This window comes from Xenopus laevis, chromosome 9_10L, assembly GCF_017654675.1.
Source record: "Xenopus laevis strain J_2021 chromosome 9_10L, Xenopus_laevis_v10.1, whole genome shotgun sequence".
Lineage (NCBI taxonomy): Eukaryota > Metazoa > Chordata > Amphibia > Anura > Pipidae > Xenopus > Xenopus laevis.
The window spans coordinates 87271816-87299225 of NC_054387.1; the positions used below are offsets into that span (position 1 = coordinate 87271816).

General features: G+C 38.1%; 1 protein-coding gene across 1 annotated transcript in view; it reads left to right on the forward strand.

Moving 5' to 3' along the window:
- The window catches only part of LOC108701432 (thrombospondin-type laminin G domain and EAR repeat-containing protein), a 60975-nt gene extending 40546 nt beyond the window's left edge, over positions 1–20429 (forward strand). The window contains exons 8-12 of the mRNA XM_018236103.2: positions 5326–5512; positions 6836–7065; positions 15673–15860; positions 17430–17531; positions 17856–20429. Coding sequence (XP_018091592.1) covers positions 5326–5512; positions 6836–7065; positions 15673–15860; positions 17430–17531; positions 17856–18009 — 861 coding nt within the window. The 3' untranslated portion in view covers positions 18010–20429. The remainder of the gene's footprint in view (positions 1–5325; positions 5513–6835; positions 7066–15672; positions 15861–17429; positions 17532–17855) is intronic.
- The last annotated feature ends 6981 nt before the right edge of the window (positions 20430–27410 follow it).

Sequence of the window (27410 nt, forward strand, 5' to 3'; positions counted from 1 at the left end):
AAAGTTAACTTAAATGTAAACCACTCTTTTAACTGGACCTGAATGCCCTGTGTATAGAATAATTTGCATAAGAATATTAGGCACTATGACACCCACCAACCACACTGTGTTGCTTTGCTTTTTCTCAAAATGTAATAAAAATGGTGCGGCAGTGGGAGCACTTAATGTGTCCAAGGATACTGCTTCTTATCTATGGCTATTGTTCTCCTATAATCTAAGCAGTTCTGCCACCAGTCTTTTTTTAATGCTTTTCTTTTTTATTACCTGGAATTTCCCCAGTTGCTATGTTCACTGATCTCAGCAACCAGCAAAGCAAATTGATTGATTGTCAAGCAAAAGTCTACATTTTTCTGCATTTAGGTTCTCTTTTAAGCTGGTTATTTTTGTTTGGGTTCGTTTTGTCAATACATTCTGCAGAAGTCAAATAAAATAAAGTCCTAATTATGCTTTCCCATAAATAGAGGCTAATTCATTAGCATAACCCTGGCACAAAGTGATGCAGAGTTGACGTAACCTGAGAATCAACCAAACAGATAAATAATCACACTGTTTGCCAGGGCACCAAGCAAAAGATCATGTGAGTAGGTTTCAAAGAACATCAAAATAGTTTACGAAGAACAAATGTACTCTTTCAAAATATGCGGGACTTTCTGTATAATAACCCTGTCACCGTCTTTTTGATTGCAAGTGCCCTTTCAGTTACATTGTTTCTTGTTCCAACTGTAATTACCACTGGAGCAAAATCTTCCAAGGGATGTTACACTGACCTATTGAGGTTTTGAAACAAAATGTTTTTTTGTATCATCCCCCTGTACTGAAGTACTGTCAGAATACTCCAAAAATATACACTTCTTGCAAAAGCATTAGCTCCTTAGTTGTAACCATTGAAGCACCTAAGCACTTTAACACAGCACAACAGCTTGCACTTTACTCAAAATAGATATATAAATGAATCTCTTTGCAGAATACCCCAAGATTATTAAAGGGAAAATGCTGTAGAAGTAAGGGCTATGGCACACTAGGAGATTAGTTGCCCATGATAAATGTGTGCCACTGCAGGTAACAATCTCCTGCAAATACTTTCCCGTTGACAATAATGTAAATCGATGATGGTGAAACATATACGTTGCTTTGTTTTTTTTGATGTACCCTGAAATTTCCATCAGTTATATTACAGGAAAACTATACCCCCTGTACAATATAGGTCTTTCTGAAATATATTGAATAAAACAACTCATATGTACTGTAAAACCCTGATTCATGTAAATAAACCATTTTTATAATAATATACTTTTTTACTAGTATGTGCCATTGGGTAATCATAAATAGAAAATTGCCATTTTAAAAAATAAGGGCCGCTCCTTGGGACCCTAGAATTCATGCTGCACATAAACCAAACAGATCATACATGTTAGGTCACATGACAGAGTTCTGTCTTTTGTTTTCACACTTTTTATAGTTACAGTTAGTGCTGCAGTATTTCTGGTCAGGTGATCTCTGAGGCCGCACACACAAAATGGTGGCTCAAGGCAAGAGATGTAAAAGGGCAATATTTACTTTACTTAAATATATATATATATATACCAGTTTGGTAAGATTGTTTAATATGGCACTTAATTTAATATAAACTATCTGTTGCTTTAGTATTAATTTTGAGGGTATAGTTGGCTGGTGACCATGTTGCATATTCTCCACCAGTTTATATCAGCTGATGCAACCGCAAACTGCTACTGACACAACCCAACACTCATTTCAAGCACCAGTACTAACACTACCTTAGTCCTACACCTTTAAACCTTCTGTTTGTTGGGTTTACTAATATTTGGAACCAGATTGCATATTAATTTCCAGGCTGCAAAGCATTAAAATACCAATACACTGGTGTAACTACTAGAGAAGCAGGGGGCGAGGCTGCACATGGTTTTGTCTTTCTTCAGGCCCTACCAGGGACTCTGCTCACAGAACACAAAAGAGCTGACAAGTAGGAAAGTGCTTGTGGGGGCACCTGTGGACCTGTATTTAAGCTGTTAGACCAAAACATTATGATGAACCATAAGAACAAACTGCAAGGTTGCAAAGACTTCCTGAGTTTATGCATTTCTTTATGGCCGAGGTATTTCTTATGCAGATATTGATAAACAAAACCTTGGTACATACAGGGCTGAAAAATCCATATATCCCAAAAAGAATAAAACCACATTTTTGTTTTCTTTGTTTGAACCTTTAGATTTAGCCATATACAGGGGAATGTAATAAAAGTCGCAAAGAGCAAAACAATTCGCACCAATAAGACTAAAAATCCACATCTCGCAATGTAATATTGTTCCTTAAACTGTTATTGCATTGCGAATTTTAATTGCGCATTGCGAATTTTAATTGCGCACTCATAAGAAGTGCTTGAAGGTGTCGTAATCTTTTGGAGCAAACATAACGACTTTTTCAGTAAGAAGTTTTATTACATTGACTGCGCATTGGTGCAAACTATAAAATTCGCAAACGGTCTTTCACTGTCGGAAGTGGTCACTAAACAGTTTCCGGCCTCGCAAAAGCTATATTAAATTCGCACAAAGCAAAATTTGTTCGCGCAAAGGCATAACTTTTCGCATTGCGAATAGTTTTTCCGTTAGCGATTTTTATTACATTCCCCCGATAGTGACATGTTTTATATAGTGTTTTAATAGACAAAACAGAAAGACATAAATATATATTTGAATTGTTGCAGCAAAATATATCGTCCTTAGCAATACCAGTATTCTGTATCTAAAACCTGTATAAAAACATAAGCATCTGGTTACCAATTAAAACTACAGGCTTGTGGTTCAAAGTGCATGATGCATTGAATTGTTTTTGCTAGAAATTCTTATAGTGAATACATTATGCTTGAATTATATAGCTACTATATATAGTCTGAAATCTATCCATTGTATCCCATATTACACAATGTTGTAGAGAAATTCACAAATAAAAAGCTTTTCTTGAGTCCTTCTGTACTTTTTAGATCTATTCTTGTACTGAAATAAAATTGGTGCACTATACATAAGAGCATTTACACTTGAACTCTTTGATCAGGTATTTTTTACCAGTCTGTCTGGAAACACGTATTATGAACAGTACCTCTGACAAATTGTTTCAGTGCTCCTTGTAAAATCAAGTCTGTAAGGAATATTTCTATTGGTAACTCAAGTAAACTAAAGTGTGTATTTTAACTTCAGTCTCAAGCATTTCCTCCATATTATTGTTCTTGAAAACCTCTATTTCTTGCAGGAAATAACAGTCCCTTTGGTCATCATGTACAATATGTGTTAATAACAGTGTTAGATGTTGCATGCAGAAGTGGAGTAAATGACCCCCCCCCAAAAAAAAAACATTTTGCCCAACCAAATGCAATGTAACAATATTTGTATGCAATATAACAGTAATTCACTGTACTCTCCCATTCTTTGAAGATACATTTTTTACAGTATTTGGTGATCCTTCTACAAATCTCTAGCAAAGTTTATAGCACTTTGTTGTAAATCTGCTGAAAGACGCCACATGTAGAGCACTTACTGAAGGATGTTTTATATGTTATATAAGTTCTGGTTCCTGAGGATCTGCAAGATTAATGCACAAAGCTATAGGAACTATATAGGTATACTGAGTCACAATGCAGTAACTTAATTACTGAGGCACTCACAGGATCTGATATAAGGTAACACATAAGTTAATATATCAACAGCCTGATTTCTGGCAGATATCATTTGGTCAAAACTGTCAACTGGCACCATACTGGGGCCAAAAAACTGGGAGGACCAAATCTGCAGATTTTATCAGCCCGTGCATGGGTTACACCCATCAAAGGACTGAATGAGCTCATATGTATTATGGTGTGACAAAGTCTGTTTACAGTATTGGCCAAGCTACCCCTTTAGGAAACAAACCAATGTGGAAGACTTGTAGTTGAAGAAGAATGCAATAAATTGGAAGTTCACACAGTCTTGCAGATGGATACATTAACAGCTACACTCATACATTAAACAGCATCTTCAGTTCTCAGTAATGCACACAGTTGCCATGATTTTATCATTAGTAAAACAGTATGAGGATTTGCAGACTGCTTGGCCCTCCACTTTTGCCTGCCTACATGATAGACTTCCTTAAGATCAGGTGGTGTTAAAGGCTCCAGGGTTCCTTGTACAGGATGAGGCTTGCATTTAGGGATGTCCTCTGCTGCTACAGGACCTTTCTAGCCTTAGCTCCCAGTAATATGGATCCCTTACTTGTAAGGTACCACCAGGGTCCTGATAACTTCTTTTCATTTTGGTGGAGCCTCAGCTGTTCAGATAGCTGGCCTACCACTATGTCTCACCATCTACAGTGAGCTCAAGAGATCTAACCTGATCAGTAGCTAACGTAACTATATGGATCACCTTGGCCTCATTATATGGTTCACCTTGGTTACCTCTTTGAAGTAGATGGCCTCTACTCTCTATCGTCATCCATTCTTATCTGCTCACATAAGCCAAAGAAGAAGCGGTCAACTCCATTCTCCCTTATATATACTACCTAATCTTAGTCCCTTCCTGAGTGACATTGAAATTTTGACATTATACATCACTCGCATTAGTCCCTTCATCAGTGGAGCAATCTAAGGTCCTTTCACATTTATACACATGCTATGGTCAATTTTATAACAGAAGCCAGCTAAACTGCCTGTATGTTCTTGGACAGTAGGAAACCCATGCAAGCACTGGGAAACACTGGTGTATGTTTTATAGCAACAGGGCGGCCATCAGAATTCACAGGTCCCTACAACAACATTTTCTGGGCCCCCTACAAGTAAAAAAAAAACATTTGTGCCGTGGCCCCCTACAAGTTAAAAAAAAGTATTCATGGCATGGCCCACCTACAAGTTAAAAAAAACAAAACATTGGTGGCCAGGGACCGATACAAGTAAAAAATAAAACCCTTGGTTGCCAGCCCCCCCCCCAAGCTAAAAAAACCATCAGTGGCCAGCCCCCCCTACAAGTAAAAAGAAAATAATGCCCAACGGTTGGTGTTCAGTGGAGCTTATAAATGCATAAATACATGCAGTCATGCTAAACAGGTGCCTTGGAACTATTTTAATACTGAAGCATACTTCTATATCTAATTATCTTATATTATATCTGTCTAAAGCAAATGTAAGATCCTTAAGTACCCTGCTTTTCTTGATGAGTGTAATTAGACAGGATTGATTAGTAATCTAGGTAAACAACAAAGACAAAAATGGATGTCCAGTTCTCATCGTGACAAGAGCATATTGCTGTGTGATGTGCGAGTTTTTCTGTCTTTCTTGTTACACAGATATTCTTAGCCTTGGCCAATTTGGAGAGAAATGAAGATGGGACAGAACATTCTATTATATATAAGTGGAATCCAGTAAAACTTAAGTTCCTGCCGTACCAGAAGATAAGAACGTACAGTGCCCGTGACTGGGAGGCTTTCCACATAGATGGAGACACGTTTCTGGCTGTTGCAAACCATAGAGAAGGTGCGGTACAAACATTCATAAAATAGCAATAATGCAGGTACAGCACTGTACAAGCATTGTGGCTGAACATCAATCCAAAACATTATTTCATACACTACAGAGTGCTTCATAAAGGTGAAGAATTACTTAGGCCTTTCCCTAAGTCTATGCCCCTGTTACTAAAAGTCAGTATCTTGCTCGCCCGCAGCTGTGGCTGACTGTTATTACTTACAACAATTCCGTTTTAAATCATAGGGCAGTACCATGGAGAAAAAGAGTGATACAGATCCTCCTCTTATTATCTGATCCTGAAAGCTAAGTATTGCATTAACCAAGTGAGTGGGAGACACAGCTGCCTCTTCCCAGAGCATTGTGCCATTAAAGGCACTCATAAGCCATCTTTGTTACAAGTGACACACATGGACAATCTATGCTAATATTTTCTGTAGTATTTGGTATTCGGCTGAACAATCCTGAACAATATTCTGTTGTCAGATCTGTAATTTAAAGTTCTAAATTAAAAGTCATACTTGTATTATAAACTTGCATGACAAAGGACAGTCATTTTCATCTCACTTACTGTAAAAGAGCAATCTAGAGTGTAATTATGCAGTTGCAGCTGCAGTCATCAAAGTTAGGTCTTCAAAGCAAGGGAGGGCAGGGCAAAGGGAAAATAGCAATTTTTTGACCTATGTATTATAACAAAAAGTATCCCCCTGCAGTGTTTAATTAGTATGTCGCATGCCACCTTGCAGTTCTGCACAGTCATACTGGCACTCTCTGCCTACACTCCAAATTTCTGAAGGCTGGTAAATTTCTTACTGCTCTTCTATTACACTGCAAATTCATTTGTTTTAGGGGCAAAGTATAAGTATGCTAATTGAGGCAACATGTTTTTAAGAGCCCATTAATATATATATGTGGCCCCGTGGTGCTTCTCACTTTGTGTAATGTTGCCTAGCAACCCTGCTTGGCGCCAAAATGTTGTTTTAAGCGTCTCACTGTGTTCTGTATTCCCTGAAGAAAGTTCCTGTGAGGAACTGTCGGATTCAATACACCTACCTATTTTTGACACCATATCTCGTCTTTTAAATCCTTGGAGTGCTGTCTCTTTGCATTTACATATATATATATATATATATATATATATATATATATATATACTGTATATATATATATATATATATATATATCTCTACTAACACCTTTAGATTAGTCAGTCACTAATATGGATGCCCCAAGCCTTGCCTCTACTAAAGAACCATGAACAGAAGGAAGTTTTTTATATTACTTATACATACCTATATTTTGCAACACATTAACACAATATTTCTCATCTCCTAGGCAATAATCACAACATCAACAGTGTCATTTACAAGTGGAACTCAAGTTCTGGCCTTTTTGAAGTCAACCAGACCATTCCTACCTCAGGGGCTTATGACTGGGAATTCTTCAGTATCGGTCCATATTACTTCCTGGTTGTAGCAAACACATTTAACGGTACCTCAACCAACATCCAGTCCACTATCTATATTCGCCTGGGAAACTCATTTCGGCCTTTCCAATCCATGATGGTAAGTAAAATTTGTGGAGAGAATATGTACAATCCATTTATGAGAGCAAATGTCCAGAATGAATACTGGTGTAAAGTTTAGTAGTATGCTGTTATCACTTGCTTCTTTAAAGCTGGCCATACTTAGCTGATGACTTGGTCCCTCCAGAAAGAGTTATTTACTTATACCACTGTGTATAATCCCAAACCAGTCATCTGCTCCACCTTTATCTGGCCCAGGACTGACCATATATATTGGGCAGGTTTAAAAAAATACTGTCAGACAAGGATGACATAACCCTCTCCTGAATTGCCTTAGAGCGAACAAATAAAAAAAAGCCCAATTTATTGGTGGCTAAATTAGGCAAAGACCAGCTGTGTAAGCAACCTTGCAAAACAAGTAGTATGTATGCCTTGCCTAGAATTAAAGGGATACTGTCACTGGAAAACATGTTTATTTCAAACCACATCAGTTAATAGTGCTGCACCAGCAGAATTCTGTACACAAACATAATTGTTTACATTTAATAGACATATTGTCAGTTTCCCAGGAGCCCTCAGGTCATGTGACTTGTGCTCTGATAAACTTCAGTCTGATAAATACTGCTGTATTGCAAGTTGGAGTGGTATCACCCTCCTCCCTTCACTCCTAAGCATCCCATCAGTCAGCACTGGATTTGCTGGGCGGGAGGCCCTAGGATGCGTGGTCTTAGCACGTGCGCGCTCTACCTCACGCAGGCGCAAGAGCACTAGCGTGCAATCGCCGGAGCATTGGGGAGCTGCACATCCCCAGTTCTCCCCATAGAGTGGCTGGGCAGCATGCCGCCCCCAGAAATGTGGCGGCCCAGGCCTATGTGGCCTCGCCACAAATTCAGGCCTGCGATCAGCAGCCTATCAACAAAACAATGGGCAGCTAACCAGATAGCAGATACCTGACACCTCTGCCAAGAATTTCATGTACCAGTCAGTTGAACTGACGAAGTTGCTCGAATGAGTAGTGAAACGTCTTCAATGATTAATCAGCAAGTCCAGTTGCTCTAGATTTACTTCTACTGGATATACCAGGACCTGGATGAATGAAAACCTTTATATTTATATGTTATGTTTTCATGTCCTTGTAAAGATTATTTGAATTCCATGTGGAAGTTTTACTGGCTGTCTAAAAAAAATCTCTGACACTGGAATGACAATATGACCTTTAGAAGTATTTTTACTCTTTTCGTAATAGGTGTGTTGCGAATCAGTCTCCTCACAAAACTGATGTCACTGAAAGAGCTGGAAGTATTAAAAAAAAACTTGCAGTTGTGGGTACTTTACATAAACTAGAACAGGGCCATTATGCACAAATTATGTTCCATTAACATCCTAGCTTGACTTCATGTACAATTATGTGTCACTAATAATGTTGGCTTTCAAAACTGAGGAATATGTTCATATATAAATATTTAGCTTTTACCTTATTTGACCAAACATAGAAACAAATTTGAAATTTCATAAAATGCGCAGTGGCTTTGACCTCCTTACTGGCTAGAGTGTGTGAAGGGCCACATTGGGCTTTTTGCTATTGCGCTCCCCTATACAAAAAATACTTTTATCCTAAAAGCTACCTTCCAGATCTTGTCACACCCAAAAAGTCATTTGGAAGGGTGAGTTCTATCAATCCCAAGTCTGAATAATTGTGGGACAAAATAAGAAATGTAAAACATGTAGAAGCCTGTTGCTTCAATTTTAGCTTAAGGCCCCTATTTTCTGTCACTACCAAAACAGTATCTCTTTCCACTCATTTTGAAAGTTGTGTTTATCTGCATGGTCCAGATTTAGTGGTATAGTGCTTTGTGTATAAATCAACGTGCACAGAATTTGTGAAGGAAGGCTAAAGAACCAGTGAGAGACATAGCATAGTAACATAGTAAGTTAGGTTGAAAAAAGACACACGTTCATCAAGTTCAACCTTTTAACTATTTTAACCTGCCTAACTGCTAGTTGATCCAGAGGAAAGCAAAAAAACCCCATTAGAAACCGATCCAAATGACTCAGAGGGGGAAAAATTTCTTCCTGACACCAAAATGGCAATCTGACCAGTCCCTGGATCAACTTGGACTATGAGCTATCTCCCATAACCCTGTATTCCCTCACTTGCTAAAAGCCATCCAACCCCTTTCATAAAGCTATCTAATGTATCAGCCTGTACAACTGATTCAGGGAGAGAATTCCACATCTTTACAGCTGTCACTGTAAAAGACCACTTCCGAATATTTAGGCAGAACCTCCTTTATTCTAATTAGAATGGGTGACCTTGGGTCAGCTGGAAAGACCTACTGGTAAATAAAGCATTAGAGAGATTATTATATGATCCCCTTATATATATTTATACATAGTTATCATATCACCCCTTCTCCAGCATGAACATCCCCAATTTCACCAGTTTTTCCTCATAGCTGAGATTTTGCATGCCTTAAACCAGCTTAGTTGCCCTTCTCTGCTCCCTCTCTAATACAGTAATGTCCTGTTTGAGCACTGGAGTCCAAAACTGTACGGCATATTCTAGATGGGGCCTTACCAGTGCTCAATACCCCTTTTAATACAGCTCAAGACCTTATTTGCCCTTGATGCTGCTGACTGGCATTGCTTGCTACAGCCAAGTTTATCATCTACAAGGACTCCAAGGTCCTTTTCTTAGCTGTCCAGATTGCCAGTTTGTCAAGATCCTGTTGCAAGGATGCCACATTCTGGATGAAATTAATTGGACTGTATAGTTTGTGTCTTCTGCAAACACTAACACATTACTTACACTACCCTCCCCTAAGTCATTAAAGAACAAGTTAAATAAAAGTGGACCCAATACCAAGCCTTGAGTGACCCCACTAAGAACCTTACTTCAAGAACAACCACCCTCTGTACCCAATCCTGTACCCATTTTCCTATCCACGTGCAAACAACTTCATTAAGCCCAACAGACCTTAATTAATAAAGCAGTCATTTGTGGGGCACTGTATCAAACGCTTTGACAAAATCAAAATAAATCACATCTACTGCTCCCTCACTGTCCAGCTTCTTACTTACATCATCATAAAAAGTAATCAAATTTGTTAGACATGACCTATCCTTCATAAAGCCACGCTGATTGCTGCTCATAATGCCATTCACTAGGACAAAAATTTAAATGTGATCCCTTGTTCATTAACTGATCTGCCAGTACTGTTGCTCCAGTCAATATCTGGGTAATTAAAATCCCCCATTATCATTACTTTGCCCAAACTAGCAGCCTTTTCTATTTACATCAGGAGCTTAGCCTCCTACTCCTCACATACATTAGGGGGTATATAGCATACTCCTTCACTTAATTTGCTGGACTCTTTACAATTGGTGAAGAGCTACACCCATAAGACTTCCACCCCCTCATTTTCTAACATCACCTCCTCCTTTATATAAGCTTTTAAATCCTGCCTAACAAACAGACATACCCCTCCTCCTTTTCTATTGCCATGTTTCCACCACACCAATCACATCTTTTCTCTCAAGCTCCAGCACCTTCAGCTCTCCCATTTTACCCATCAGAATCATTGCATTTGCATACATTTAATACTGGTACCATATTGAACATATGACATGTGGTCCTCCCTATCCTTAACAGTACCCCCAATCAAATCTCCTCTTCATTTTCCCTTCCCTTGCCCACTAACTTATCTAACCAAATTAGCACATTAATGAATGTTAATGCTAAGGGATAGTAATGCTTTAAGCTGAGATGGTGCCAGGGCTTTATTAGTGGAAAAGGGGTTGTAGAAATACTCTCCTGTGAACATTGAAAAAACTGTAAGGTATTTGTGTAAAATACACAGAGTCAGAGCTTTAGATTGCCCTGTGTATCATAGCTCCTTTCTGGTTTATGATTTTATACAGTCTACCTGACATTGTATCTACCCAGTGATGCCCTGTGTCCCATTCAAATCAATTACAAGCAGCCTTGTCTCAATTGTTAGATAGAGAACAGGGCTTTTTAACTACTACTGATGTTAAATGAAGTCCTTGGTCTGAGGGAATACTGGTCAATTATCAGGTATACGCTGACTGTAATCCCCTGACAGCCCAGGGTAATGACTTGTAGTGTAGAAAAGGTGACAGCAGCACTATGGAATATGTTGCTTAAGGTTGGAAAGAATGTTTGATGCTCAGTGCTTAGCAAACTCTGGAGACATCCTGGACACATAAGGATATAAAAAGGCAGTTCTGGCATAATGACTAGTCTGGTGTCATAAACTAGTGGCATTTTTAGCCTTAATTGTTTTCTAATTTTTGTAGAATATTTTTTTAAATGAAATATTCAGTAAACTTATTTTTGTGCTTTTTTATAAGTACTGGAATAACCACAACTGATCTAACATAATTCTTAATGTCTCTGAGTGACCAAATTATCAGTGAATATTTGACTGGCTTTATTGAGCAATAACTTTAAAGTAATGAATCCTTAGACTGGACTGATCTGGATTCTGGGAAGATCACAAAGGGCCAGGCCTAAGGTGGAAAACTATTTGGGGCTGCCAACTGGGCACTTCTGTACTGGGGACTGAGCAGGAAGCCTTGACAACTATTTGACCCTCCCACCTACCCAATACATAGTAGAGCAGGTTTCAATACGACTGGGAGTGAGGGAAGACTTGGTGGGGGTAGATATGAGCATGGGAGAGGTGGAGAGGAATGTGAACTCTTAGATTGGGCTGTAGCCTTGTTTTAATGAACAAAAATCTATCAAAACAATGATTTCCATAAATTCATAATATGTATAAGGACCTTTTAATTACCCTTTGTAAACTGTGACCAGACAGTGAATCATTCAGAAGCCCTGAGACTGTCAGCAGACACAAAAGTGTGCTCGCAGCCTGAACCCTGAATAACCATGGTAAAGCATATGGCTTGAAAGTTTGCCTCTCTATTTCTAGCTTTTTAAACATCATTTTCTGGAAAATGCAAAAGGTAAAAACATTATAGGAAATGACAGTCCCTGCCAGGCAAAATGTAAGGTTTATTTCATGAAGCTTAGCCAGACCTAGACAATGTCATATTAATATGGATTAGGGATGGGAGTTGTTTTTTTGTTTGTTTTTTTTGTTTTTTGTTTTAATATTTTTAGATTTCAGCATCTGTGCAGTTAGCTAGATAGCAATACCTTTCAGTGCTTAATATACAGTATTTGAAGTTATTATTAATTTGGACCCAAAAACAATTAAGAAATTCTGTTCCCTGCAGGATTCAATGGTTTTGGTGAGTTTTAGAGAGGTACCAACACATTTGCCATCTAGATTAACCCTTCACCATTTAATCTTTAACATTACAAGCAATACAGTTCAGTTCCTTGGCATACAAAAGGTTAAGCCCCACTGAGCCCTGCTGTGAAAACAGCAAATAACATGATAATCATCTTCTATCTCAATTATGAGCAGAGACTGAATCTACACACACTAATGGAAAGATACAGGACATCCATGGCCTTAATTGCTTTACTAAAACCGATGACTCCGTAATTACAAAATTAGCACTGCTCACATTAATACTGCTTAATACATTATTAGAAGTGCGTGTTGTGCATGCATTATAGGACCTGGGACAGGCAACCGTTCCATGTTAATCAATAAAGCACAAGGAACACATACAGTATGTCTTGCTCTTGGGGAACTCCCTGCGCTGGCTGACTGTTAGCACAGACACAGAATGCCAAAATGTTCTCCTGTTGCATACACTGTTATATTTTACGGAAATATAATGCCTAATTCAATTTAGGGAGATAATGGTCTTGTTATGAAAAGAGAAAGGGACGTCCACGGCTCCATGAAACATGGATTTCATCCTCCTTGCCTGGAAACATAGAATCTGACAGAAGCTTACCATCTGACCCCTTCAGTCTGTTCATTGTCAGCTCCTTCATCCCAATCCTCTGGAGTTAGTGTGGGGATTAGTTCTTGCCATCTCATCTGAAGGACCTCATTCTATTAATGCTCACAGCACTGGGCACAAAATAACAAGTTAGCAAATGCCATGACATACGGTATACATTTAATAGTTTCACCTACATTTTCTGCCATTCAACATCAATGCACCTATTGTTTTTTTTATGTAAATTAGCCACAGGGAGCAGACGTGCCTGGTACACCTACCTTTGTCTAAGCATTAATTACAGGGCAGTTTTAAAACCAGTCTTTCTTGCAGATATACATCTTAATTTCCTTAGTTGAGTGAAATGTTGGGTGCTATTGGACACTACTGGATTTTAAAGTAGCCCAAAGACATGGTGCCAAAGTGCTCAAACCTGCCAATGGTGGAAGTGGCCCAGTGAGAACTGCCACACTGGCGCAAATGCTTTCAGGTGATTCCTGTGTGAGTCAATAGGGGCACATTGGCAAAATATTTTTTGTTATTGTTCCAAACTATCCAAAAATACCCTTTGTGCTAATATACTTGCAACAGAGTAGTGGGGAGAGCATATCATTATAACATACATTTAAATTTTGCTATTTTGCTATTCTTCATTTCAATCATGCATTAGTCATTTAAAAAACCAACCACCAATTATACTTCATTTTCTGCAGTACAGACGTAAGATCCATGAGAATGAAATATTGTCCTGTCAATCCTTTAATATCAAGTGTCTGGACTGGCAGGTATACTTGCAGGTCAGTCAACTATTGCTTGAAAAGACTGACTACACCATTTTAGAGCACAATCACACTGCCCAAGAGTCCAGAAGATCACCACTGAAATGAATGAGAAGCGATTATGAGCTTTTGGTGCAAACCTGCTGAGTTCAAGTCAACACCATGAATTGTTTTATGTGCCATTGCCTTTGTGCGATCAGAAAAAATAGCTTTAGAATTTAAAAATATATAATATAATTCAAGAATCAACTGTTCTATTACAATTACCGGACCAATTTACAATAGTTTTTTTATTTACAGACTATAGTGTCTGGTGTTATATGTTACTATATAGAAGTAGTACTATGGTTTTTTTTTTATTATTTACCTAAAATATAGAGTCTGAAATAGCAGGACATTTATCAAAATGTCATACTGTTCTTTTTTTTCAGTGCCGGAAATAAGCTGCCTTTAATATTGCATGACATGAGCGGACGTTACATTTACATTTTGTTTTTCAGAACTGTAATTCCAGGAATATTATCCTATATTGAAATACTGTTGTAATATTGTGTATTTTATTATCCCTCCTCTCCCACTTTAATATTCACAGAAATGTATTGTAATTGTCATGTAAGTCAAAAGTGTATTGGACTAGAATAATAGGCTTTGGCACTTGTGAATTAAAAACTATTTATCAAGTGGAATGATCTTTTGTTTTACCTGTCCCAATCCAACCAAATGTTTGCAGAAAAGGCTATATATTGAATTTATATTAATTAAGAGAATGTAATACAGAAAGTTCTACAAAATGATAAAAGATCATTTGGCCATGGGGACTACTATGGAGATGGAGCAGAGTCGCTGCTCTGTTTAAATATTCTATTGGCTACTATAAAGGTTTTTATATAGAGAGCAATCATTGTGCAACAGATTTAATTCAGCTTCACTTTTAAACATCTCACCAATATTTTGTTAAAAGGTCCATATAAACCTGATTGTTAAAACCACTCGGATACTAGGAGGGGCCACCTGGATTCCAGCAGAGCCATGTGCATCTCAAATTAAGAAATCAGGACAATAGTTTGCCCTTCCCTAAGTGAGGTATTATTGTCTTTTAAAGATACACGCTCTATATATAACCCAGAGGTATTATACATATAATACATTTATATTTAGAGAGCATGTTAATTATATAAAATTAGATATTATTACTCAGTGAATCATACCATACTTGATATAATATTTCTATGCACTCCACTATAACTAATCCTAGTAGAGAGGTGGTACTTATTGTATTGGGAATGTTCCCTTTTTTTCTTTTTACAGTTCTTCCAGTGCCCCATAATTATATATAAACTAATCAATTTCTTTTGTATACAGCTATTTCTTTTTTATCCATAGAAGTGTGATGTGCTCAGTTTCTATTCCTTCTCCTTTTCTTTGTATTTCAATTTCCATTACAATTTTGTTGATTGGATTTGACTCAACAGGCATTTTTATGTTATATATCATTATAGATAAGACTGAGCCATCAGGGGTTATTTCCGTTTTTGGTAATGATGTGTTGTACATAGGATTTTGCCTGATACACCCGATTCTTAGAATTTGCATTTAAAGCACAGTGCATATCAACTGAAGTTTAATGATGTTTAGATGATGCATTTATAAGGATGCCAGCCAGAGGCTCAGTTTAGATTGAATCAATAGCACTGACTTTGCTCAGAATTCAGTGCTTACTACACAGTGAATGCAACTGACTTCTTTACATTTACATCAAAAGAGTCAGGGATTCTCCAAAGCAAGTTTATGATTCCAAACAGCATAAATTTTAAAGTAGCGGAAAGGTAAAGATCTTTAAAAGAATCAGCAGTGAGTTGACTGTAGTCCCAAATATAGACCCTACTAAGTATATTGCCTTTGGGGTTTGACATTGTTGATATTTGTCTGCTCTTTCCCATGATCCTTAGTGCCTCTTCAATGTGTTTGTTTCATTTCAGACATCTGGAGCTTCAGACTGGGAGTTTTTCAGAATACAGGATCGCTTTTTTCTTGCAGTTGCAAACAGCCATAGTTATGATATAGGAACCCAGGGGCCAAAGAACTTTTATGTCATCAACTCAACCATATATGAATTAAACATTACCGGACAGCAGTTTGAGAAGTTCCAAGACATCCTTACCCTCAGGTATGATATTTTGGAAAGCATTACACAGACACTGTTGAACAATAAACAGCTCAGCTCTCCTCTGCACATGCAGAACCAAAATATATAATAACTGCGTCTGACTTTTTTCTTTTGTCTGTACCATGTAGTTCTCCTTCTCAATAGCTCAAAGCACTGTGGAGTGGCTGAATCAAGTGGAATATATGCATTATCTCTCTAGCAGCCATGTGCCAAATCTGCAATAGATGCTTTTAACCAACTTTCTAACATTCTCTGTCATTACATATTCTAGGGCATGTTTTTTTCTGCTCAGATTTGCCGTGATGTATGTTTTCATTCCACTTATGAGCAGAATCATTTAGTTTCTCAGCTTGCATCTTTTTTTGATATTTTAGTTAAGACAATTTGTAACTAGTGATAGGCGAATAAATTCGCCTGGTGCGAATTCGCATCGAATTTCTGCGTTTCCCCACCAGGGAAAAAAATTGTGAATCTCCTGTGAAAATTCCGCGGCGTCCAAAAATTTCAACACTATTATGACGCCCATTGACTTTAACCGCAGTGTCAAGCAACTTTTCGGATGTGCGTCCAAAACTGGACGCGGGCGTCAATTTTTTCGAGTTTCACTGTTTTTTCGCAAACGGGAAGAATTTGCCCATCACTATTTGTAACTAATAAATCAGTTATGTGTAAACAAAACAACAGATGTACAAAGATATTAATAGTGATTGCAGGAAAAAATGCCTATGCATGAGATTAATTTCCAAGCCTGTAACCATGCACAACCTTTTATGTGCTGGGGATAGTTTAGTCAGATATTGGCTGAATTGTATAGAAAATATATGTGTGTGACCAGCTTTAATTTAGCATAACAGCAACACTGAAAGTGCCCCCTTGTAATGGAGAAGTATGAACCCTGAAGCAAGGAACTGCTTTTGTTATATTAACTTTAATGTTGCACTGTGATCAAAATAACAAAAAACTATACAATCATACTGTATGTATAAAGTAAAGTTGAATAATGGCACACCCACTTCCAGTCATTATCGAGTATGTCTGTGCATATGTTATATGTCACTGAAGAGACCCTCCTAACATTTAATTTAATGATTAGGAGGCAAATTATGGACCCTGACAAAGTAACATAAGGAAGAGGTCCTTATATGTAACCCCTCAAAATACTGAAAAGTAGTAGGTTGAGGGTGCTCATTGACTAGGGAAGGTACTGATTATTCATTTTAGGGCACCCATTCTAACCCATTAAAACAATAAGACTACGTGACTAGATCTTGAGTATTTGCTTAAACTAGTTTCATAAGACGCTAAACATAACATCCTGATTCTCTCCAATTATCCAACACACTCAATCGTTGTTTATCCCCCTCAGTAAAATATACTCTGTTCCTCATGTCTTTTTCATTCAACTTCTTCTTATTAACTTTCTTCATTTCCACTACCAGCTTGCCAGCTGATGGCTTTGCAGTTTTATAATTGCCCATTTTTCCTATCAATGTCACCTGTTATATTAGACTCAAATATATACACTTAACTCTCTGTTTCATCCAACCTATTTATTGTTTCCTCCAACAGTGCTGTGGACTGGGAGTTCTTCACACTAGGAGAAGACTATTTTCTAGTTGTGGCAAATTCCTTTGATGGCAGCTCTTTTTCTGTCAATAGTGTTATATACAGGTAATTCTAAAAAAATAAATAGTGGGAGTGTGCATGAATCATTGTAACAATGTTATGTTTTTTCTAAAAAGAAACATCGCTGTAGTATTACACAGAAAGTATTTTGGCACATATAGCCAGAGAAAATTATATTGTTGGAAGATTCTAGGCTTGCTATCATTACACTATACTATTGTAAAAGCTAATTACCAACATAGAATGAAGAAGCTCCTTTTTTTGGGTGGGGTGCATTGCTTTTGTGTTTAAATCATTACATTCCTTGTATACTTGTTAGCAGTATAAAGAAGTTATAATGTGTTTCATGTGAGTTTTTATTCTTCCCAGGTGGCAGGGATATGAAGGTTTCGTGGCCGCCCATTATCTGCCAACCTATGGTTGTCGGGACTGGGAAGCATTTACCACCAATACAGGTTCCTACATCATGTACTCCAGTGCTAAAGAGCCAGTCTCCAAGGTGCTGAAACTGAGGACTCGCTAAAAGGACTTTTCTGAAAAACGTGAATCTACATTCATTGGTGTTAGAAGTATAAGAAATAATGCTGAATTATAAGTGTGTACATGGGGTACACTTTTGACAGGCTACATATTTGGCTTTTTTCTGAGTCTGATGTGTATTATATTTGATACACAGCAACATAGGATATTGTTATAGAATATAACTTTTTTAATAACTTTTTTGAATAACCAAAAATGTAAACAGTAAATACAGATAGCACCAACTCCAAGTTCCTCCTGTGTAATGTCAAGATTCCACTTTCTCCATTCATGAGGTTGGGACAGGCCTTGCTTTATGCCTGCTTGCTGTTTTTCCACAGGGACCAAATCATCCTCCCTCTAAACTTAAACCCCTATTGTGTGTAGTGTTTTGAAGTAAGAGTTCAACAACCTGCTGGCAGAGAAACAACAGGGCATCTGCAAGCGGGGAGATTCTGTGTGCAGGCAGAAAAGGGCTGAACCTAGGGGAAGACAGGCAGAATAGGTAGGTGCCCAGTGCCATTGTGCCATCACCCCCGATCATTGCATCGTAGGCATGTGCCTCTTCTGCCTACCTTTATATGAAGGTTCCTATGAAGGAAACCTAGGCAACCCCCTGCCCCTCGGCCTACTAAAGCAGAGTTGCAGAAGGGCCAGAATCAGGTTCAGGTATGCATGCAGAATAGGCACATGCCTAGACATGCAGACATATATATATATAGTGTGTGTTTGTTCTAGAGTTCTAGTAACTGACAGCAGCCCAGAACATGTTTTGTGAATCAGCACAATAGTGCACAAATAATGATCATGCTCAGTTATCCAGAGCTTTAATGTTACATGCCAAATTCAAATCCTTCAAAAAGTGATATGGTTCAGCTGAATCTGAAATTGAATCCTGTATTTGCTGCATCACTAGTGAATAACAAGATTTTATTTAGCTTTGCTTGTTGCCTTAAAAAAGCAGTCCAGTAAAAGTGCCGTTCTAAATCTAAAAAACACTATACTGAAAAGCTTTTTTTACTGAAAAACCAAGCAAGCAACCTGCCATTTTTATGTCAGTTTGGCTTTTACAGAACATTCTAGTCTGTGTATGAAATGTAAATTGTTGCTCTGACTAGGAACAGTGTGGTAGTATCCACTCAAAATTAGAAACAAAAATATGCAGATAACTAAGTAACCTCAGGCCAGTATGCCACCCTGTTTCAGTGAGAGAGATAAAGTGAATGTAAAATTAGCTTATCATAGAATGCATTTTCCTGTAAAGTTTTTATCTACCCTTTATCCGTCGGAACAGTTTGTTCCACATGGTGCCGAGTTGGTGGCTTTGTTGTGCAAATGCTTTATCGCTGGCTTGCAGGTAAAATAAAATCTAGATTCCTCATTCATATCCTACTGCTTCTAATAAATGTAAACAGTGAATGCAAGATTTGGGTAAAAACTGTGAAAGGAGCAGCAGTGTATTAGAGTTCCATTGTCTTCATTTATAGGAGGAACAAGAGAAATCTAATAGAAACATACAGTCCTAATGGCATTTTCTGCAATTTGTTTCCAAAGAAACTATGGCTATTTCGATCTATCTAGATGTATTTTTAGCATTAGCTTCCTGAAAAGCATGCTAATGATATGCCGGCAATTTCATGCATTTTCATACAATGAAACTTTGCACCAAATATCAGTTTGTGCTTCATTATAGCAGGGCTGTCTAACTGGAGGCACTCCAAAATATAATTTTGGCCCCAAACCTGCCTGTGGGCATCACAGACTTCTTTTAACAAGAATTTTAGTAGCATCAGACATTGTGTATATTGATCAGTGGTCCTCTATTTGAGTACATTTGGATGGCAGATACCCTTGGGTCACCCAGGTGCTATCAGTTTAACTAAATGTAATCATTTTACATATGAACTTTGATTTGGTCAGATTGATTTGGTTATCTATACCCTAAGTAGTTAGCCTTTTATGTAAAACCCTAATATCCCTTTGGATCCACACCTGCTCACGTTTATGGGGTCATTTATGACAGACCAGTCCAAGAAGTAGAACGCAGCATTGGAACACGCAAGTTATGGGATGGCTATATGGTGGGAAGGGGCTATCTCCCCTCCCCCACCTGCCCGTTTTTCCAAACGAAGGCAGCATTCAAAATAAAGGACAAAGGCTGGTGGTAATTTATCATTCAAGGAAAGCAGTATGACCATGTGTTATGGTTATTGTAGGAAATATAATTCTATGACCAACAGATTTTACTCAGTAACGTAACTACCCTCTTCCGGGCCCAAGTGCAGGATGTGCACCTAGCACCCTTCAGACGCAGCGGGCCCTGAGGGGCAGTGAGCCCTGGTGCGATCACACCCTCTGCTCCCCCGGTAGTTACACCACTGATTTTACTTACATAACGATTTAAAGACACCTTGGTTATAAGTAGGGATGCACCGAATCCAGGATTCGGTTCGGGATTCGGCCAGGATTCGGCCTTTTTCAGCAGGATTCGGATTCGGCCGAATCCTTCTGCCCGGCCGAACCGAATCTGAATCCTAATTTGCATATGCAAATTAGGGGCAGGGAGGGAAATTGCGTGACTTTTTGTCAGAAAACAAGGAAGTAAAAAATGTTTTCCCCTTCCCACCCCTAATTTGCATATGCAAATTAGGGTTCGGATTCGGTTCGGTATTCGGCCGAATCCTTTGTGAAGGATTCGGGGGTTCGGCCGAATCCAAAAAAGTGGATTCGGTGCATCCCTAGTTATAAGGGCACTTCAGAGGGTTGATATATTTTGGTGCCTAATGTAAGTAGATTTGGGAAACAATTAAATCGATTTAGTGCTTTGTTGAAGAACACTTGGCAAATAAATCAGTTTTTTCATGTTCATATTATTTATAACTATTTTTGCCATCCGTATAGGTTCATAAGTCTATGCAAAAATATGGCTCATGTTTGCAAAATTTCTGTAACAATCCTCTCAGTAGTGTCAGGAATATGGCAAAATGTGAATGTTCCAGAACGTCAGATTTTCTATACAGCACAAGGAGCACAGTCATTCCCTCACACATATGCTCTGTGAAAAAGCATTAAGGGCCACACTCTTGCACCCCTTATTGCACTTGCACATTTGCCAGGGGAATCCTTAATGACTCTTCCAGTGTTAAGCACTCTTCAGCTATTGTTCACATTTTATTTCTCTTTGGTTTCTACAACAATTACAAAACTTTGCTGCAGAAAAAAGAGTAATTGCTAAAAAATAAAATCCCAACGTGTAAAGAAATGTTTTTGTCCCAAGAATTGTACATTTAGCTTTTATTTATTGCAAAATAAAGTGTTTAAGCCAATAAATAGCTGAACATGCTCAACTTATCTGTGGTTCTTAGGAAGCTCTTGTGTAGCTGTATTGGCACTGGAGCTGAATTTAATGCTTTGCTTATTCCTAGAATTTTCACAAATACTGGTGCTATTTTAACTGTATTAACTAGTAAACTGATAAGTCATTTTCCAGAAGAAGAATTTAATAGCCTATATAAGCTACAATTTTGTCTCCAGTTGTGGCGGAAGAAGGCTTTGTAAATACATTTTATTTGTTTAAATGTATAAAATGTTGAAAATTTGTCTCACCTGCATATTTTATAAATGTGTTTATATTGTATAAATCAACTTCAAACACAAATGTAACATTTTAATATAATTGAGATATTTATTATTATTGATCATTACGTCTCGGATTATTTGTGCAATAAAATATTTGAAATCAATGTCATTATTATAATAATTATTATTATTATTATTATTAATCATGCAGTAATACCATTGTTGGAAAACTAAAACAAAAAATCAGTGAAACGGTTCCTATAGCATCAAGCTATGATAATCAGTGGTATAACTAGAGTGCAGTGGGCCCCCCCTGCAAAAGAATCTTCCCAGCGCACTGCAATCTCCAACCATCCTCTCCGCCTACTCCCCACCCCACGCGGGCGTCTCGCAGGCGCCAGTGTCCCCCTTCCACACCCGCAGGAAAGAGAGTGCCTGGAGAAAGGGGTATTCTTTTCAGCTATAGAGGAAATGGACCCCATGTCTGGGACCCCTGTTCCCTGCTTCCCCCCTGTGACTGCAGGGTCTGCTTCCACTATAGTTACACCACTGATGATAAGATTCCTTTGTGACTTCATTTAGATACTGATATTCAGCATCATTCTGGGCATTGGGGGCCCAACAAAGCTGTGACACCAAGGGACGTGCTCACAACCATCTTCCTCACAACCATCTTCCTCCTCCCACCTTGCACACATGTGCATTGCCTCCAGCTTACCTCTTTCCTTCTTAAACTTTAAGGAGGGGAGAAATCCTGTTCCAGTGAGGCCCATGAGGTCAGTGGCCAACCAAGTTTTCTCTTGGTGTTCTGCCAGCCCAGTCTGACCCTGCTTATATATATATATATATATATGCACCCGGCACGCATCAGATTTCAATCAACTTCTGGGTGCTCCTTATTAAAGACATGTAGTAGAAAGTATTCAGGAGCACTCACGGATGAAACAACAAGTGAATTTTATTGAAATTGTGAACATCAATAAAATTTGCTTATTGTTACATCCGTGAGTGCTCCTGAACACTTTCTACATGTCTTTAATGAGGAGCACCCGGAAGTTGATTGAAATCTGATGCGTGCCGGTGTATACATTGACTATACTGTATATATATATATATATATATATATATATATATATATATATATATATATATATATATATATATATATATATATATATATATATATATATATACTTCACACTTAAGTGTCCAGTTTTCATTCTGATATTTCACTTTTCACACAATTTCAGTTTCACTGAGCATGAGTGAATCATGTTGCTTTATACATAGGCACATGATAAATTCTGGACACTGCTAGATAACTACGCAATCAGTTTGCACCCTAGACTGTAGCTTTTATGGAAGAAGAGGAGTTCAGTTCAGAGTCTGAAGTAAGCGACTAGAAGCTGTGGTGTTTGTGCAGATGGCCTGTAGATGTCACTGTGCTCAGACCTATACTGTGCATACTTCCTGTCAGCTTAAAAGTGAAAGATACTGTTGTGTAATGGCTGCATGAGAGTCTGCTAATAAAGCACTGTTATACTCTACTCATCCTCGGCTACCAAAACATAACAGAAGCCAAGGTGGGTACCCCCCAATACATTTCCTTCTGCTTTAAGTGCAATTGCCTGTGTGAATAGTGAGAACATTGAACTGAGGACTAATAAATGCACAGCGCTCTTTTTCTCACTGCCGTTTTTACAGCTTTACAGTATCACATTACAAATTCCATGAGTATGACAAAAAGTGTTCATATTTATAAATTGTTATTCACACTGTGAAATGGAATATTGCTTTTCGGCACATTTATTGCTTTATTCAAATCCGAAATAATAAAACCATTGGTGTTCATTCATCAACTTCTACACAATTATTGAAACCGGGGGCAGAATTACGTATCTTGCCATTGTTTTATAGCTCTCTGAATCAGATCTTACGCACTGATTTTTTTTTCAATGAGTTGTTAATACAGATTTTTTGGAACAACAGCTTACATTATATTTCTCCTTTTCCTTCCCTTTATCTTCCCATTTGTTATTTTTGGCATGATGTAAGCTAGTGCTCACTGCTCAGCAGAAACATCACCAGAGGGTTACAAGCACTGCACTTGTCTCTGATAATTGTTTCCTTCTCACTGCACCCACTCAGCTGCTCTTTCACACAATCTCTTGCAATAACGGGTCCCCAAATGAGCTATAAAGAGAAACAGTGACAATCTATAGCAAACCATAGAACAGATATATCATAGAGGCTAAACACCTCCAGACCAGCAGCAGCCTTAGGAAATGCATAAACTCGTGGGGTTTGCGCTTAAGGTTGCTGTGTGGTCTGCTTCCATGCATTTTATAATACTACATAATTTATGTGGTTCCAGTTATTCCTGTGGGTCTGTACCCATGACAACAGAGACCAATGCTGAATGCAGAAAATGCAGTAAATAGGAGCCACCACTCATGCCTAAATGCATTTAAATACAAGAGAAATATCCCTTGCCCTCAGAAAGCTATAGCCTTAACAACTTTCCAAAAAAGGAATATGAACAGTACTCCAGAGCAGGGACTATGTTCCATTTATATAACAAACCCACGTCTCTTCTACTACTACTGTATCGATCTACTACTCCATCAGTTATTTGTTTGGCCTTGCATGTGTTTTTCTGGATTAACGTACCACTGTTATGTTTTGGTAGGGTGTTCTATATAGGTATGGGATGCATTATCTGGAAACCTTTTATGCAGAAAGCTCCTCATTACAGGAAGACCATTTCCAATTGACTCCACTGCAGATTCCATACCAGTTATTAAAAGAATTCATAGTATGAACCATAAAAGAGATCACTGAGGCACTCAGTTTGTTATGGACTATATCAACCCCCATGCCTTCCATTAAGCCATCATTCTTGTAAAACTTGCAATATGAACATTTTATAACACAGTAGATACATCTGGAACATCCTGAAACTCTTTATTGATTCTTATGTCTTGTAAATACTTTTTGAAAACAGAACATTGCCTCCCCTACGACTGAGTAGAAGTAGCCAAGCTAAATATTGCTGTGTAGAGCGGCAAATAAATCCATTAGCGGTGTGCACATTCCACAAATATATATTTATATATAATCTAGAAATCAGTTACTTAACAAATGTTTCTTTCACTTAAGAGTTTTACAGCCGTCATGGAAGTCAGTACTTACTGTACCCAGTGCCGCTAATTACTGGCAATGCACTTCAGAAACAGCCATTTCAGGAACTATCTGTGCTGCCTGCATCTTGGTAAACTTATTTTTGATAGGGATATTGTGACTGCAGGTAATAATTACACTGTCTTATGCTTTCCATAAGGTCATACTACATAGGCACTGTGTTTATTTGTAAAGGTTAGAATGGTATATAGTGCTTGAGAATAATGTGCAAGCAGAAGGCCATTTCAAAATGACATTTTATGGAATGCCTGCTCTTTCCTTAAAGGAGACATATTGTGTTCGATTCAAACAGTAGTGTTTCAGGTTATTTCATTGAAAATATCTGCAAAAACCCTACTAGTCCCACCCATCTGTTCCACTTTCTGCTGCCTCCTTTTCCAGAATGGCAGCACTCTGCACACTGTATGGTAGAATAGGAGCCGCTAGGCTGACCTGATAGGGAACTGAAGCCTACTTTTTTGTGACTGCAGGCCTGTGATTGACTATTCCTCTTCTACTGTGCTTCTGGCAGGGACAGTTAAGACATGCCCACCACTCATTTAAAACACAGAAGGACAATAGCAGATCTATAGGAAGCTAAAATAAAGAGGCAATTTTTAAAGATAATGTTAATTTTTAGCCTAAAGTGAAACCATCACCATAAGTTATTCAACGTTGCCTACAAGATTAAGCTGTGGTTTTAGTTATGCTATATGTATTGACAAAAAATGTACCATTAGTTGACCTATATCATTTATTAATTATTTGATTAGGCAGCTACCATACTATTGTGCTTAGAATTATTATGCATTAAAATGCCATGCATCCCCTGTTGCCCAATATTTTGGCTGCTAGCACTAGAAATATCTCAGTCTTGGGGCTCATTTATCAACATTGGGTACATTTGCACATGAGCAGAAACCTATACTCAACCTGCAGCTGGCTGAAAAAAGCTATAGTTGTCCTCTGCCCAATTATGCTGGACAGCTGCAAATGAAAAATAGCTTTGTACTGTGCTAAGAGGTACTTGTGCCCAAGGTAAGCACCTCTTGTGTCTACTATCTGCTCACTACTATGACCTTCCTATTACCCCCTATCTCTTAGCGCCACAGACCTCTCCCGCTCACCCTTACATAAGGCAGGGTGGGCAGAAATGGAACACTTAATGTAGTCATTTTTATAATTGTACCTCCCTGCTCCTGAACCCTAGGCAGCTGCCTCTTTGCCTTTCCCTAGTTCCAACCTTGAACCAGCCCAATTAATTCCATCCAGGATGTGACATCCTTGCAGCAGGATCTTGAAAAACTGCCAATCTGGGCAGCTAAGTGGCAGATGAGATTCAACGTTGGTAAATGTAAAGTCATGCACCTGGGATGTAAAAATATCCAAGCCACTTATACCTTTAATGGGACTGCACTCTGCAAATTAGTTATGGAAAAGGATGTTGGAGTCCTTGTAGATGATAAACCCAGCTGATAATAAATCTCAGCTATGCTGAAAGACTTGCCAAGTTGGGGATGTTCACACTGGATAAGAGGCGCTTAAGGGGTGATATGATAACTATGTATAAATATATAAGGGGATCATCTAATAATCTCTCTAATGCTTTATTTACCAGTAGTTCCTTCCAGCTGACGTAGTCACCCATTCCTATTAGAAAAAAGGTGGTTCCGGCTAAATATTTGGAAAGGTTTTTTACAGTGAGAGCTGTGAAGATGTGGAATTTTCTCCCTGAATCAGTTGCCTGATACATTAGATAGCTTTAAGAAGGGGTTGGATGGTTCTTTAGCAAGTGAGGGAATACAAGGTTATGGGAGATAGCTCATAGTACAAGTTGATCCAGGGACTAGTCCAATTGATATCTTGGAGTCAATGAGGAATTTATTCCCCCTCTGAAGCAAATTGGAGAGGCTTCAAATGGGGTTTTTGCCTTCCTCTGGATCAACTAGCATTTAGGCAGGTTATATATACACTACAGGTTGAACTTTGAATTTACTGTTATTACTATGTTACTATGTTACACATGTGTACTTATATTTCTATGTAAGCCCTCTGCTATTCATTTATTCAGTCTGTTATTCAAACCACTAACTTGTTGCTAAGGTAAATACAACTCTAGGAACCAGATAATGGCTGCAATTCCAATTCAGTTCTGATGAAAAAATGAACTACATGTAAAGCTTCCCTACAGATCTATGTTAATTCTTTTGATTAGGGCATTATTTACAATATAGGTAAGGTTACCAGATTGCATGAAAATTCAGGGACACATCTAATAAATGTTTGTTGCAGGGCTGCACTATGGTAACCCTATATATAAAAAATTGATAGGGAAGGGCCAGTTACACCACTGCCTAGTCTAGCAGCATGATGTAACTTGGAACGTTACAAAAGTTGAAACATTTGTTATTGATGTTTTATTATCATAGCTTCCAATTATTACTGATTTACCAAACAAATATGAGTGGTGTCCTGTGGTTCAGTTTAATAAATGCAACAAAGAAATCAAATAAAAGCAATTACCTTTTTTATAGTTTTATCAAAAATAAAACATATGTTAAGGCATTTCATCATGTGTTATGTTAGGTAATGGCACAAGAAAGTATTTTTCCATTCTTTCTTCTGAAGTTGGCTTATAGTTCTTAT